Source organism: Microchirus variegatus, assembly GCF_963457635.1.
Source record: "Microchirus variegatus genome assembly, chromosome: 2".
In the NCBI taxonomy this organism is placed as follows: domain Eukaryota; kingdom Metazoa; phylum Chordata; class Actinopteri; order Pleuronectiformes; family Soleidae; genus Microchirus; species Microchirus variegatus.
In genome coordinates, this window is record NC_139803.1 from 1,250,507 (window position 1) to 1,268,006 (window position 17,500).

Genomic DNA, 17,500 nt, shown 5'->3' on the forward strand with positions numbered 1-17,500 from the left:
TTTAGCTCACAGGGACACAGGAGTACGGTGGCCCAGAGGTGTCAGGCCAAATACAAACGCCACAACACAAATGCACACGCCACGTCACAAAAGCAAAAGCCGCAACACAAATGCAAAAGCCGCTACACAAAAGCAAAAGCCGCAACACAAATGCAAAAGCCACAACACATATGTAAAAGTCACAACACATATGTAAAAGTCACAACACATATGTAAAAGTCACAACACATATGTAAAAGTCACAACACATATGTAAAAGTCACAACACGCAAAAGCCACAACACGCAAAAGCCACAACACAAATGCAAAAGCCGCAACACAAATGCAAACGCCGCAACACAAAAGCAAAACCACAACACAAATGCAAAAGCCACAACACAAATGCAAACGCCGCAACACAAAAGCAAAAGCCGCAACACAAATGCAAAAGCCACAACACAAATACAAAAGTCACAACACGCAAAAGCCACAACACAAATGCAAACGCCGCAACACAAAAGCAAAACCACAACACAAATGCAAAAGCCACAACACAAATGCAAACGCCACAACTCAAATGCAAAAGCCACAACACAAATGCAAAAGCCACAACACGCAAAAGCCACAACACAAATGCAAAAGCCGCAACACAAATGCAAAACCACAACACAAATGCAAAACCACAACACAAATGCAAAACCCACAACACAAATGCAAACGCCGCAACACAAAAGCCGCAACACAAATGCAAAAGCCACAACACAAATACAAAAGTCACAACACGCAAAAGTCACAACACGCAAAAGTCACAACACGCAAAAGTCACAACACGCAAAAGCCACAACACAAATGCAAAAGCCACAACACAAATGCAAAAGCCACAACACAAATGCAAAAGCCGCAACACAAATGCAAAAGCCGCAACACAAATGCTAAAGCCACAACACAAATGCAAAAGCCACAACACAATGTTGTAGCTTTTATATTTGTGTTGTGGCTTTTGCATTTGTGTTGTGGCTTTTTTTTATTATTATTTTTTTTTTTATTCTCTATGGACTTTGGTGTGGGAGAGTGAGTGGTTTACAAACTTCAGTTTACACGAGAAAAAAAGTCTGTCTAACAGTGAAGATAAAGACGTAAATATGCTCTTAAAGACGTCATAGACTTAATCAAAGAAGGGAAGTGAGGAGACTAAAGTGAGGACTCGTTGTGATTGGTTCATCGATGACGGAAAACAAACCTGTAATCGCTGCACTCCACTCCTCTTCCTCGCCATCAGAGTTGATCAAACCGCCGCCGCCGCCGTCCTCCCTTACTTCCTGGCTACTCTCCTCCAACACTGATTGGTCGTGGTTGCCATGGTTACCAGGCATAAAAACCTCCGAGGAATCCTCTGTGACCTGGAGAATCAGGAGGGAAAAAAACACAACTAACTCACCTTTATTTATTTATTTCACTTTAATTTGAAGGAGCTTTTGCGAAGCAAACAACAGAATTCTGAAGATCAGAAGTTGAAAATCAACCCCCGACAGAAGAGGGCGCTGTAAAAGTGACCTCCACTTCCTTTCTCCCGTGCAGGACAGCGCCCTCTTCTGTCAGCTTTATTCTCATTTTGAATCTTCCAAACAAAAGCTCCACAGAGAGGGAAAATAAATGTGCGTCATCTGCATAAAAAGATAATTACACACATAGACATATTTGGACTTCCAGGTGGACGGACAGGAACAGGAAGTAGAAGCAGATTTAAACGTACCTGCTCCTCCTCCTTCACCTCCACCATCAGCGCCGTCTCCTCCTCCTCTTTTATCTTCACCTCCTCCACCGTCTGCATGTTGGACCAGAACTCCTGAAACCATTTTTGGAACTCTTCAGTTTATTTGTGGAAAAATTTTTATTTTGCTGTGATGGTTTTATTAAGTCATCATGCTTGTACTTAACTTTCTTATTTATATTTAGATCAAATGTTTTAATTAATTAATTAATAAATACATAAATCAATAAATGAATAAATCAATTAATTCATTAAAAAATAAATTAATATATTAATTAATTAATAATTAATTTATTAAGTAATTAAGTATTCTTATTAATGTATTTATTATATATAATAAATTAGTATATTATTTATTAATTAATTAATTAATTAATTAATACATACATACATCAATAAATGAATATATTAATTCATAATTAATTAATTGATTAATTAACTATTCTTATTAATTTATTTATTATATATAATAAATTAGTATATTATTAATTAATTAATTAATTAATTAATTAATTAATACATACATCAATCAATCAATCAATCAATAAATAAATAAATAAATTAATTAATTAATTAATACCTAAATCAATAAATACATAAATTATTATATTATTATTAATTTATTTATTATATATAATAAATTAGTATAATTATTAATGAATGAATGAATTAATTAATTAATTAATCAATACATAAATACATCAATAAATAAACCAATAAATGCATTAATTAATACATTAAATAAATAATACATTTATTAATTAATTAATAACTATTATTATTAGTAGTAGTTAATAGTATTAACTATTAATTAATTAATCAATTAATAAAACGAATTATTTCTAATCTTGTCAATGTCGACTATATTTTTCTATTCATTTTTCAACTCTTCTGATGAATAAAAGTCTGACTTTTAATGGAAAACAACAAATATTGCGATATCACGAGGGGATTGTTGAGGAACAAAGGTTAGAATCATGGTGTGTTTAGATCGAGACAATAACATTTTGGCTTTAACAAATATTTGCGATTGCGATAAACTTTCCACGCAGTGTTGATGCAGGTGCAGGTGTATGACCTTGTCAGCGGGGGCAGCGATGAGTCCGTCCCTGACGTGGGTGCTCATGTGTTTGCGGAGGATCCACGGCTTCAGGAAGGTCTTGGCGCAGAGGCTGCAGGCGTGACGCTTGTTGTGGATTTTCACGTGCGCTCTCAGTTTAACGGCGTCCGTGAAAGTCTTCTCGCAAACCAAACATCGGCGCGGTTCGTCGCCGTCCCCCGGCGACATCAGCATGTCCAGGGTCACGACGGCGGCGGCGCCGTTGTTGTTGTTAGCAGCGTTAGCGTTGAGTAGCTCTCGGCTGTGGATCTCCTGGTGCCTCTTCAGCGTGCCCTGCATGGAGAACCTCCTCTGGCAGACGTCGCACTGAAACGGCTTCTCGCCGGTGTGCGTGCGGATGTGGTCCTTGAGCCGCGACGAGCGGGTGAAGGCGCGGCCGCAGATGTGGCAGGTGAGCTGCAGCGCCCTCTGGTGGAGCTTGTCGTGATGCTGCAGCCTCTCGGCGCTGGAGAAGAGCTTGTGGCACGCGAGGCAGCGATGTGGCGTCTCCCCCTGATGATGATGATGATGATGATGATGATGATGATGATGATGATGATGATGATGATGACGTCATGAAATGAAAACAGAACACGTTATTGTTGTCATGGCGACCAACAACACAAAACATTTGGAATTCTAAGTAGATTTTGGAACTTTTAGTAGATTTTAGAATTCTATGTAGATTTAAGTAGATTTTGGAATTCAAAGTAGATTTTGGAATTTTAAGTAGATTTAAGTATATTTTGGAATTATACGTACATTTTGGGACTTTTAGTACATTTTGGAATTCTAAGTAGATTTTGGAACTTTTAGTAGATTTTGGAATTCTAAGTAGATTTTGGAACTTTTAGTAGATTTTGGAATTCAAAGTATATTTTGGAATTCTATGTAGATTTAAGTATATTTTGGAATATTATGTCGACTTAAGTAGATTTTTGAATTCTAAGTAGATTTTTGAATTCTAAGTAGATTTTTGAATTCTATGTAAATTTAAGTAGATTTTGGAATTCTAAGTAGATTTTGGAACTTTTAGTAGATTTTGGAATTCAAAGTAGATTTTAGAATTCTATGTAGATTTAAGTAGATTTTGGAATATTATGTCGACAAGTAGATTTTGGAATATTATGTCGACAAGTAGATTTTTGAATTCTAAGTAGATTTTAGAATTCTATGTAAATTTAAGTAGATTTTGGAATTCTAAGTAGATTTTGGAACTTTTAGTAGATTTTGGAATTCTAAGTCGACTTAAGTAGATTTTGGATTTCTAAGTAGATTTTGGATTTCTAAGTAGATTTTGGAATTCTATGTTGATGTAAGTAGATTTCGGAATTCTATGTAGATTTAAGTAGATTTTGGAATTCTATGTAGATTTTGGAACTTTTAGTAGATTTTGGAATTATACGTAGACTTTGGGACTTTTAGTACATTTTGAAATTTTAAGTGAATTTTGGAATTCAAAGTATATTTTGGAATTCTACGTAGATTTAAGTATATTTTGGAATTCTAAGTAGATTTTGGAAATTTTAGTAGAAAATGGAATTCTAAGTAGATTTTAGAATTCTATGTACATTTTGGAATTCAAAGTATATTTTGGAATTCTAAATAGATTTTGGAACTTAAAATAGATTTTGGAATTACAAGTAGATTTAGGTAGATTTTGGAATTTTAAGTACATTTTGGAATTCTAAGTAGATTTGGAAACTATAAGTATATTTTGGAACTTTAAGTAGACTTTGGAATTATAAGTGGTATTTTTAACTTTAATCTACAGTTGGACATCGGTCTTAGATTCTTGTGTCGGAGGTCAGGAGAACATCAGGAGAACATCAGGAGAACATTAGGAGAACGTCAGGAGAGCGACTCACGATGCTCACAGCTACAGCCGTGATGGTCTCCTCGTCCTCCTCGTGCTTCTGCAGGTGTTTCTTCAGCAGACCCGGTCGGTTGAAGCTCTTGCCGCACAGCGAGCAGGTGTGAGGCTTCAGGCCCGTGTGGATCCTCACGTGGTCTCTGAAGGACGAGCGCGTGGTGAAGACCTTCTCGCAGAGCGCGCACGTGAACTCCTTCTGCTCGCCGTGTATGAACTGGTGCTCGGTCAGACCCGACTTGGAGGCGAAGCGCTTGGGGCAGAGCGGGCAGGAGAAAGGCCTCTCACCCGTGTGGATGCGCTCGTGTTGCACCAGGTAGCGCCGCTGGATGAAGCCCCGCCCACACACGGAGCAGCTGTGGGGCTTCTCCGTGGCGTGACTCAGCCGGTGGCGGCGCAGGCAGCTGCGCTGGGCGTAGCTGACCCCGCAGTCCGGGCAGGAGAACGGCTTCTCGCCGGTGTGAACGCGCAGATGTGCCGCCAAGTTGACCTTCTTGGTGAAGCGCTTGGCGCACACGGGGCAGCTGTGGGGTTTTTCGCCCATGTGCGCGGCCACGTGGTCCGCCAGCCGCGACTTGCAGATAAAATCCCGGTCACATTTTGGACACGGGTGACGACGTCGTATCCGGTGTCTACGTTTCTTCGCCGGCGCGACTTTCTCTGGAGAAGACGGCGTCCGGACGTCTGCATCCATCGCCGCTCCTGTACAAAGTTAGAGCTAACGTTAACGTCTCAGAATCATCCCGAAACAGCAGCAGAGTCACAGGAGTCCTGATCCTGATCCTGGACCTGATCCTGATCCTGATCCTGATCCTGATCCTGATCCTGGACCAGGTCTGCAACTGACAACTGATTCATCTTTAATACGTGAGATATTCTTTCTTATATGGAGCAAAGAAACATTTAAGAAGCTGAGAAATCACAGAACCCTTGTAAGAAGCTTCAACTCAGAGAGAGTGAGACAGGTTTAACTCAGAGAGTGAGACAGTTTAACTCAGAGAGTGAGTGAGACAGTTTTAACTCAGAGAGAGTGAGACAGGTTTAACTCAGAGAGTGAGACAGGTTTAAATTAGAGCGTGAGACAGAGAAGAGTTTTAACTCAGAGAGTGAGACAGGTTTAACTCAGAGAGTGAGACAGTTTTAACTCAGAGAGTGAGACAGGTTTAACTCAGAGAGAGTGAGACAGGTTTAACTCAGAGAGGGAGACAGTTGTAACTCAGAGTGAGACAGGTTTAACTCAGAGAGTGAGACAGTTGTAACTCAGAGAGTGAGACAGGTTTAACTCAGCCAGTGAGACAGGTTTCACTCAGAGAGTGAGACAGGTTTAACTCAGAGAGTGAGACAGTTGTAACTCAGAGTGAGACAGTTGTAACTCAGAGAGTGAGACAGGTTGTAACTCAGAGAGTGAGACAGGATTAAGTCAGAGAGGGAGACAGTTGTAACTCAGAGAGTGAGACAGTTGTAACTCAGAGAGTGAGACAGGTTTAACTCAGCCAGTGAGACGGGTTTCACTCAGAGAGTGAGACAGGTTTAACTCAGAGAGTGAGACAGTTGTAACTCAGAGTGAGACAGTTGTAACTCAGAGAGTGAGACAGGTTGTAACTCAGAGAGTGAGACAGGATTAAGTCAGAGAGTGAGACAGTTGTAACTCAGAGAGTGAGACAGGTTTAACTCAGCCAGTGAGACAGGTTTCACTCAGAGAGTGAGACAGGTTTAACTCAGAGAGTGAGACAGGTTGTAACTCAGAGAGTGAGACAGGATTAAGTCAGAGAGTGAGACAGTTGTAACTCAGAGAGTGAGACAGGTTTAACTCAGAGAGTGAGGCAGGTTTAACTCAGAGAGTGAGACAGTTGTAACTCAGGGACTGAGAAAGGTTTAACTCAGAGTGTGAGACGGGTTTAACTCAGAGAGTGAGACAGTTGTAACTCAGAGAGTGAGACAGGTTTAAGTCAGAGAGTGAGAAAGGTTTAACTCAGAGAGTGAGACAGTTGTAACTCAGAGAGTGAGACAGGTTTAAGTCAGCGAGTGAGACAGGTGTCACAGTTTTCTAACATGTCAACATAAAATAAGATGTTAATAAGGTATAAAACGCTTTATATTGCAATAAAATGTACAAATATAAGGACAAACAGAGCAGCTACACCGGAAATAAAGAACAAATGATTCATGTATGAATACATTTAGGTATTTGAGTGAGAAGATGATGTTTGTGTTTATTTACGTAGCTGTAGCTCAGCGTGTGTGTGTGTGTTAGCACTCTGGATGAAGCTAGCAGCAGCTAGCAGCAGCAGCTAGCCAGCGGTGACTCAACACGTTACCGTGTTCGCTTCTACGGTGACGTCATCGGCTCCTCTGTTGCCGACAAGTGAAAACGAGTCTTCCCGGAAAAGTCGCGGCTTCTGTGAGGGACGCGTTTAATTCGCCACAGCTGACGCCGACGCTAGGTTGTCTTAGCTGAGCCTAGCTTAGCTTAGCCTAGCTTAGCGTAGCTCCGGCGGTCACAGCGCTGCTGCGGCTGACACTGTGCTGCATGACAGCTGCTCACCTGCGCCCCTCACTGGTGAACGCGTGTCACTTCCAAGTCACAGTAAAACCTCAGAATAATGAAGTTTCACATGTGACAAAAAATATATATATTTTAACTTCATTACTCTGACAAAAATGTACTTTTTCCAGTGTTTTTCCTCATTTACCCCGCTCTTCTCTCAAGTTTTTGGGCAACAACTTATGAGCGCAACAGCGACACCTCTGGACTGGAGGGTGAAACGGAATCACACCAAAGTCCATAGAGAAAACCAGTGATTTTAACAACACAGAGACACAGGAGTTTACAGGAGTTGTTGATCCACTGCTGCCAAAAACCAAAACTTTTTTGAAACTTTTTTTTTTCTAATTTTGGACGACATAGTATAGTATGCCGTTATTGTCAAATTTTAGACCAAAACAATTGTGAAATGTTTCTTCTAATTTTGGACCGAAACATTTTTTCCGAAATTTTCTTTCAAATTTTGGATGACATAGTATAGTAAGATATTTTTGTTAAATTTTGGACCAAAAAAATTGTGATTTTTTTTTTTCAAATCTTGGACGAAATAGTATAGTATGACGTTTTGGACCAATTTTTTTACCATAATTTTTTTTCAAATTTTTTTTAATCAAAATTTGAACAACATAGTTTATTATGATGTTTTTGTCAAATTTTGGACCAAAAGATTTTTTAAACTTTTTTTTTTTCTAATTTTGGACGACATAGTATAGTATGACGTTTGGGTCACATTTTGGACGACAGAGTATAGTGTGATGTTTGGAGTGAGTGAGAAATGACTTTCTCAGTGACGGCTGTAGGAAAATAGACATTTAATGACAGATTGGACAGAACATTCATCCTCTCATTCACTGATGAACATCAACGTTCAGAGTCACTTGTAGAAGACAAAGAAAGACGACATGACGATGTATCCGGGATCTTTAGACGGATCAGGATTTCGTCCCTCGAACAAACCAAAGTAAACCACGGAGTTGGATTCAGATCCGCTCAAGTCCAACTGAAAAGACACGGACGACACACGGAGACGTTCAGAGCGTGGGAAACAGAAACGTGCATTTTATTTTGAAGGAATAACTACTCAAATGAACAATAGCATAATTTTCTTATCCTATTTTGAAAGAATAAATAATAAAATGAACAAAAACATAAAAAATATGCATTTTATTTTGAAAGACTAACTACTAAAACGAAAAATTACATAGAGTGTATTTTATTTTCTAAGAATAAACATAAAAATATGCATTTTATTTTGAAATAACCATTAAAATGAAATATAACATAAAAATGTGTATTTTATTTTGAAAGAATAACTACCAAAATGAACAAAAACATAAAAATATGCATTTTATTTGAAAGAATAACTACAAAAATGAACAATAACATAATTTTCTCATTTTATTTTGAAAGAATAACTACCTAAATTAACAACATAAAATGTGTATTTAATTTTGAAAGAATAACTACTTAAATTAACAACATAAAATGTGTATTTTATTTTGAAAGACTAACTACTAAAACGAAAAAAATTACATAGTTTTTTTTATTTACTAAGAATAACTATTAAAATGAACAAAAACATAAAAATGTGTATTTTATTTTGACAGAATACTGTTAAAATGAAAGATAACGATTAAAAAATAAAGAATAATAATTTTTTTTTTTAAAAAAGACTTAAATAATCACGGACCTGTTTAGTGACATCCGTCCTCCAGGGGGCGACCTGCAGACCGCCACACCAGCCTCCGCGACCGGACAGCCACGTGCCGTATTGGTTTGGCACCGCCCCCTGCTTCACCGACGTGGTACAGCCCAGCGGTGAGCCTGAACGTTAGCAACGGGACAGAAATGATTTAACGAGAATAAAGAAAGTAAAATGGACAAAAACGCTGTAACGTACGAAAAACACGTTAACGTATAGAACTACAGCAAACACAAAGAATTCCACAAAGAATAACGACTAACACCAAAAAGGACCTAAAGAGTGGTTTTTAGACGTCGCAAAATAAGCGACGTAGATGCAGCTCCCCCTTGTGGCGGGGGTCGGTGTCACCGCACGCGCCGCCGCCGCCGTCCTCACCTGCAGAGTCAAACGTCAGAGAGTTGTTGAACGTGGCGTTGATGACAAAGTGGTGAGAGGTGACGCAGAACTCACAGCAGTGGTTGTTGTCGTCGCCGTGACCCGTGATGACGGCGAACAACTCCACCTGAAACACACACACACACACATGGCTGATGACAGGGGGAGGGGCCAGAGGGAGAGGGGGAGGGGCCACCGTGGTCACACCTTCCTCGTCGAGGCCGGGACGGCGAACCTGATCGGCCGAAACCTGTCGTTGTAGTTTCTGTCAAAGGTTCCCCCGCCGTACAGTGACATCACTCTGAAGGGGCGGAGCTTATCCACACAGGCGCCCGTGGAAACACCCGAGGAGAACGGCGCCGTTCGGTGACTCTGACGACGCGTCTCGCCGCCGACGCCGAACCTCAGGTTGAGGGAAACCATCCACGGCATCACCCACGGCGCCGTCTTCATGGTGAACGTGCATTTGTCGCTGTCCAGCAGGGGGAGCAGTGGAGACACGTCTGTGAGCCAGTGTCCGGTGCCTCTGTCAACACACACACACACACACACAAACTGACGTTTGTAAAACACTCACTCTCCCACACCAAAGTCCATAGAGAAAACCAGTGATTTTAGCTCACAGGGACACAGGAGCTGCTGGTCCTCTGCTGCCTCGTGTGGTCACTTTGTGTCACTGAGTTAAGTCTAAATTAAATATTTTAAAAGCGCAATTCACTAAAATCAGTCATTGTAAGTTAGTGATGGAGGCAGCAGTGGATCAACAACTCCTGTGAACTCCTGTGTGCTGTGATGTTAAAATCACTGGTTTACTCTATGGACTTTGGTGTGGGAGAGTGAGTGACTTTGGTGTGGGAGAGTGAGTGACTTTGGTGTGGGAGAGTGAGTGACTTTGGTGTGGGAGAGTGAGTGACTTTGGTGTGGGAGAGTGAGTGACTTTGGTGTGGGAGAGTGAGTGACTTTGGTGCGGGAGAGTGAGTGTTGAGTCACCTGCGGAAGGCAGTGATCCATCGTCCCAGCTCACTGTTACAGGACAGACTGAGACGATCACAGCAGACAAACAGCTGCACTGTGTGATCCCAGTGAGAACAGGACACGTCTCTGCTGCCGGGACACGACAGGGACACGTCCAACTCCAGAGTGTCCCAGTCCAACCAGCCTGCACACACACACACACACACACACACGCACACACACACACACACACACACGTTACATCTTCACATATTGTGACGTTGTGTTTGTGGCGTAGCATGTTGCATGTTTGCGTCATTGCGTGTTTGCGATGTCGTGTGTTTGCAGTGTCGTGTTTGCGATGTAGTGTGTTTGTGACGTTGCATGTTCACGTATTTTTGATGTTGTGTGTTTGCAACGTCACAAGTTTGCAAAGTCATGTTTGCGATGTCGTGTTTGTGTCGTTGCGCGTTTGTAACGGACGGCGCGCGTTTGTGGCGTTGCATGTTCACGTTTTTGCAATGCCGTGTTTGTGACGTGTCATGTTTGCGATATCGTGTTTGCGGCATTGCATGTTTGCATGTATGAGACATTGTGTGTTTGCAATGTCGTGTGTTTGCGACGTTGTGTGTTTGCGACGTCGCATGTTTGCATGTATGAGACATTGTGTGTTTGCAATGTCGTGTGTTTGCGACGTTGTGTGTTTGCGACGTCGCATGTTTGCATGTATGCGATGTCGTGTTTGTGGCGATGCGAAATTGTGACGGATGTCGCACGTTTGTGACGTTGTGTGTTTGTGACGTAGCATGTTGCATGTTTGCGACATTGCGTGTTTGCAGTAGCGTGTTTGTGACGTTGCATGTTCGCATATTTTCGATGTTGTCTGTTTGCAATGTCACAAGTTTGCAATGCCATGTTTGCGATGTCGTGTTTGTGACGCTGCGCGTTTGTGGCGTCGCATGTTCGCGTGTTTGCAATGTCGCGTTTGCTACGTCGCGTGTTTGCGATATCGTGTTTGCGACGTTGCATGTTTGCATGTATGCGACATTGTGTGTTTGCAATGTCGTGTGTTTGCGACGTTGTGTGTTTGCGACGTCGTGTGTTTGCGATGTCGTGTGTTTGCAATGTCGCGTGTTTGTGACATTGAGTGTTTGCGTGTATGCAACATTGCGTGTTTGCGATGTTGTGTGTTTGCATTGTTGTGTTTGCAATGTTGCGTGTTTGTGACGTTGCATGTTCGCGTATTTTCGTGTTTGTGACGTTGCATGTTTGCAATGTCGTATATGTGACGTTGCGTTTTTGACGTTGCATGTTTGCGGCATTGCGTGTTTGCGACGTCACAAGTTTGCAATGTCATGATTGCGATGTCGTGTTTGTGACGCTGCGCGTCTGTAACGGACGACGCGCGTTTGTGGTGTTGCATGTTCGCGTTTTTGCAATGTCGTGTTTGTGTCGTCGTGTGTTTGCAATGTCGCGTGTTTGTGACATTGAGTGTTTGCGTGTATGCAACGGCGCATGTTTGCGATGTCGTGTTTGCGACGTTGTATGTTCGCGTGTATGCGACATTGCGATGTCGTGTGATTGCACCGACGCGCGTTTGCGACGACGCGTGTTTGCGATGTCGTGTGATTGCGCCGACGCGTGTTTGCGACGTCGTGTGATTGCGCCGACGCGTGTTTACGATGTCGTGTGATTGCGCCGACGCGCGTTTGCGACGACGCGTGTTTGCGATGTTGTGTGATTGCTATGACACGCGTTTGCGGCGACGTGTGATTGCGACGACGCGTGCTTGTGTGTTTGTGACGTCGTGTGTATGCGACGCGTTTGCGCCGTCGTCACCTGGCGGCAGCCGGAGCGTAGCCAGCGCTCCCGCGTCTCCGTGCATCAGCGCTCTGTCAAACACAGGCAGAACCTCAGCAGGACGATGAAGTTTGGTCTGAAGATCGGAGTGAAAATCAAACCTGGAGAAGAAAACAAAACAAAAACTCTTCATTTGACTTCACTCGTCATCTCAAAAACAGAAGCCAAGGCACGATCGCCGCGTCCACGGTGAACCTCACCACTGCGCCTGCCAGCCGACGAAGCTGAACGACGGGTAAAGAAACCCGCCCATCTCAGCCAGCGCCCCCTGCTGGTCAATGCTGATGAATAAGTTTGGACACGGCGTGGCCTGGAAGGACACGTTCACCTTCTGTCCAGACCTACAAAAACACGGCAGAGACAGAAAACGGTGAGGTTTTTGTTTTTGTTGACGTTCTCAGATGTTCTAAATGTCTCGTTGTGTCCACAGCTTTTACTCCAGAACCCTTTGTCTCTGCAGAGACGAGGCTTCATCAGAGGACACGCCGAGTCCCTGGAGTTTAACCTTTTGAAGAGAACAGTTAATCTGTGAAGCGTGGACCGCGTCACTCACCTCAGCGCCTGAGCCACGGCGGCCTCCAGGTGCACCATGGCAGCTGGGATGTCCAGAGAAGAATTACATTCATCCTTAACACAGTTCATGTCCTGGATCGGGTTTCCGGGCAGAGCGTGGACCAGGACGCCGGAGGCGTTGGATTTAAACATGTTCTGCACCTGAGACGGACGGGGAGAGGACGGTGACGCGAGACTCGAGAAACAAGAGAAATTAAGGGTGGGCAACATTGGCAACAAAAAAATACACTCTCCCACACCAAAGTCCATAGAGAAAACCAGTGATTTTAGCATCACAGGGACACAGGAGCTGCTGGTCCTCTGCTGCCTCGTGTGGTCACTTTGTGTCACTGATTTAAGTCTAAATTAAATATTTTAAAAGCAGAATTCACTAAAATAAGATGTTGTAAGTTAGTGATGGAGGCAGCAGTGGATCAACAACTCCTGTGAACTCCTGTGTGCTGTGATGTTGACTTTGGTGTGGGAGAGTGAGTGACTTTGGTGTGGGAGAGTGAGTGACTTTGGTGTGAGAGAGTGAGTGACTTTGGTGTGGGAGAGTGAGTGACTTTGGTGTGAGAGAGTGAGTGACTTTGGTGTGAGAGAGTGAGTGACTTTGGTGTGGGAGAGTGAGTGACTTTGGTGTGGGAGAGTTAGTGACTTTGGTGTGGGAGAGTGAGTGACTTTGGTGTGAGAGAGTGAGTGATTTGGTGTGGGAGAGTGAGTGACTTTGGTGTGGGAGCGTGAGTGACTTTGGTGTGGGAGAGTGAGTGACTTTGGTGTGGGAGAGTGAGTGACTTTGGTGTGGGAGCGTGAGTGACTTTGGTGTGGGAGAGTGAGTGACTTTGGTGTGGGAGAGTGAGTGAATTTGGTGTGGGAGAGTTAGTGATTTGGTGTGGGAGAGTGAGTGACTTTGGTGTGGGAGCGTGAGTGACTTTGGTGTGGGAGAGTGAGTGACTTTGGTGTGGGAGAGTGAGTGACATTGGTGTGGGACAGTGAGTGACTTTGGTGTGGCAGAGTGAGTGAATGGTGTGGGAGAGTGAGTTACTTTGGTGTGGGAGAGTGAGTGACTTTGGTGTGGCAGAGTGAGTGACTTTGGTGTGGGAGAGTGAGTGACTTTGGTGTGGGAGAGTGAGTGACTTTGGTGTGGCAGAGTGAGTGACTTTGGTGTGGGAGAGTGAGTGACTTTGGTGTGGGAGAGTGAGTGACTTTGGTGTGGGAGAGTGAGTGGTTTACAAACTTCAGTTTACACAGGGAAAAGTCTGTCTAACAGTGAAGATAAAGACGTGAACGTGTTCTTAAGACGTCGTAGACTTGTTTTGATGTTGATTTTATTAAGTATAAAAGGCTCAAGTAAAAAAAACTGAAGTTTGTGAACCACTCACTCTCCCACACCAAAGTCCATAGAGTAAACCAGTGATTTTAACATCACAGCACACAGGAGTTCACAGGAGTTGTTGATCCACTGCTGCCTCCATCACTAACTTACAATGACTGATTTTAATGAATTCGGCTTTTTAAAATATTTAATTTAGACTTAACTCAGTGACACAAAGTGACCACACGAGGCAGCAGAGGACCAGCAGCTCCTGTGTCCATGTGAGCTAAAATCACTGGTTTTCTCTATGGGCTTTGGTGTGGGAGAGTGAGTGGTCTACAAATGTCAGCTGACCTTAGTGAAGAAGGAGCAGTTGCCCTCAGACACCCAGGCCACAGCACCGGCCGCGGACGGCGAAGGCTCACATCCGTCTCCCGCGTCGGTCAAATTAAACGACCCCTGACCCCAGCGTTCCTTCAGCCAGTCGTACCGGGCGTCCAGACGCTTCACGACCGCCGGCATTCTCCATCCTGTGAGGAGGGAAAATAAGACGCTTTGAAAGGACGAACATCTCAGCAGACACCTGTCCACCTGTCCATCTGTCCACCTGTCCGTCAAACTCTTACCGTCCGAGGTGAAGACGGCCTGTGCCACTCCATGTTTGTATCCCCAGCTGTAGAGGACATTCGGGATCCAGTTCCCCAGAGCAAAGAGCGGCACTGGAGAGATGTGGATCCTGGACAGGACGTCCTTCTTACTGCAGAGACACAGACAGACAAAGACACCAGGACGTCAAAGACACCAGGACGTCATACATACATATATACACACAAATATATATGTATATATACATATATACATACATACATATACAAATATAAACATATGTATATACATACAGATACACACATATACATACACATAAATACATACACATATATATATACATACATATATCCACATATCTATACACGCACATATATATACATATACATACACACACATACGTATATATACATATATATTCACATACACATATATATCTATATATACATATACACACAAATATAAATATAAACATATACACATATATATATACATATACATACATATATACACATACATATAAATATATATATACACATACATATAAATATATATATATACACATACATACACATACATATAAATATATACATACATATATATACACATACATATATATATACACATACATATATACATACATATAAATATATATACACACATACATATAAATATATACATACATATATATACACACATACATGTAAATATATACATACATATATATACACACATACATGTAAATATATACATACATATATATACACACATACATGTAAATATATACATACATATATATACACACATACATGTAAATATATACATACATATATATACACACATACATGTAAATATATACATACATATATATACACACATACATGTAAATATATACATACATATATATACACACATACATGTAAATATATACATACATATATATACACACATACATGTAAATATATACATACATATATATACACACATACATGTAAATATATACATACATATATATACACACATACATGTAAATATATACATACATATATATACACACATACATATAAATATATACATACATATATATACACACATACATATAAATATATACATACATATATATACACATACATATAAATATATACATACATATATATATACACATACATATAAATATATACATACATATATATATATACACATACATTTAAATATATATATACACATACATATATACATACATATATATATACACATACATATAAATATATATATATATACACACATATAAATATATATATATATAAAGTCACGTGTTGCTGACCCGTGCCTGGCGGCGGCTCGGTGCAGCTGCTCCCGCATCCACAGAGCATCAGTGAGCGCAGACTCGTCCATAGAGAGCAGCAGCAGCTGAGCGCTGTCCGGCAGCTCGTGGAGCAGAGAGTCCACGGACTCCTCAGAGCTCCACAGACGCTCCAGGAACGCGGACTTGTTGGTGAAGGCGTGGATGATCGTGGAGGAGACACGCTCCGCGGCGGCGGCTCCTCCTCCCGCGGGCTCGTAGGAGAACTCCCCGTCCAGAGTGAGGACCGTGAAGGCGTCTGCGGGGTCTCCAGGCTCGGGCCCGGAGGCGGAGAAGCACCGAGCGGAGGGTTTCCCGGTCCCGTGGGGGCGGAGCTCCGTGTCCGGGACCTGCCGTCTTCTGTCCCCGGTGTCTTTGTCCTGTTGTGTCCTCGGTGTCTTTGCGTCAGTCACGTGATCTGTCAAAACAAGGAAGAAGCAGAGGAGAAGCAACGGCGGCGGCAGGGAGGACGTGTTTGAACGCACCACAGTCATCGTCACGATGATACCGTCTGAACCGTGAACCGTGAACTCACCACGACATCGACGCAACTCTGCGTCCGCACTACTTTTTCACTTTAGTTTCACTTTCGTTTCACACATTCAAATCAGGGGGGCGGGGCCACATCTACGGAAGCCCTAAGAGGACATAAGAGTCGGAAAAAGCGAAAAAACAAAAAAACAAACACCGCGCTGGAAACTTCGTCTTTTATTCCAATTTAAATGTTATTTGTTGACTCATTATTTAGAGTTAGCGAATTACTCAAATAATAATGTTGACATATTTAACAGACCTTCAGTATGTCAACATGTTTGCTTTTTTAAAATAACATTTAGCACATAAAAAACTTAACAAAACACAAACGCAAATCAAAAAACACAAACGCAAATCAAAAAAACAAATGCAAATCAAATAACACAAACGCAAATCACAAAACACAAACGCAAATCAAAAAACACAAACGCAAATCAAAAAACACAAATCAAAAACACAAATGCAAATCACAAAACAACGCAAATCAAAAAACAAATGCAAATCACAAAACACAAATCAAAAACACAAACGCAAATCAAAAAACAAATGCAAATCACAAAACAACACAAATCAAAAACACAAACCCAAATCACAAAACACAAATGCAAATCCCAAAACAGAAACGCAAATCAAACACAAATCACAAAACACAACACAAATCAAAAACGCAAACACAAATGCAAATCACAAAACAACACAAATCAAAAACACAAACGCATATGACAAAACACAAACGCAAATCAAAAACCACAAACGCAAATCACAAAACACAACACAAATCAAAAACACAAACGCATATGACAAAACACAAACGCAAATCAAAAACACAAACGCAAATCAAAAAACACAAATGCAAATCACAAAACAACACAAATCACAAACGCAAATCTAAAAACACAAATGCAAATCACAAAACAGAAACGCAAATCAAAAGCACAAATGCAAATCAAATAACACAAATGCAAATCACAAAACGCAAATCAAAAACAAACG

General features: G+C 41.7%; 2 protein-coding genes across 2 annotated transcripts in view; both read right to left on the reverse strand.

The window, feature by feature from the left end:
• Positions 1 to 7,223, reverse strand: part of LOC310944012 (uncharacterized protein) — an 8,551-nt gene extending 1,328 nt beyond the window's left edge. Inside the window, exons 1-5 of the mRNA XM_083909713.1 lie at positions 7,038 to 7,223; positions 4,718 to 5,421; positions 2,829 to 3,362; positions 1,733 to 1,825; positions 1,220 to 1,379 (exon numbers count right to left, since the gene is read on the reverse strand). Coding sequence (XP_083765839.1) covers positions 1,220 to 1,379; positions 1,733 to 1,825; positions 2,829 to 3,362; positions 4,718 to 5,413 — 1,483 coding nt within the window. The 5' untranslated portion in view covers positions 5,414 to 5,421; positions 7,038 to 7,223. The remainder of the gene's footprint in view (positions 1 to 1,219; positions 1,380 to 1,732; positions 1,826 to 2,828; positions 3,363 to 4,717; positions 5,422 to 7,037) is intronic.
• Positions 7,224 to 8,138: 915 nt separating this feature from the next.
• Positions 8,139 to 16,467, reverse strand: LOC310944575 (uncharacterized protein; the record flags this gene model as incomplete). The annotated part of the gene is made up of 11 exons (XM_083910375.1): positions 8,139 to 8,264; positions 8,955 to 9,088; positions 9,345 to 9,471; positions 9,552 to 9,870; positions 10,335 to 10,503; positions 12,138 to 12,259; positions 12,359 to 12,499; positions 12,712 to 12,872; positions 14,380 to 14,555; positions 14,652 to 14,782; positions 15,956 to 16,467. 11 exons carry the CDS (start codon positions 16,465 to 16,467, stop codon positions 8,139 to 8,141), a joined length of 2,118 nt encoding a protein of 705 aa, XP_083766501.1.
• Positions 16,468 to 17,500: the final 1,033 nt, after the last annotated feature.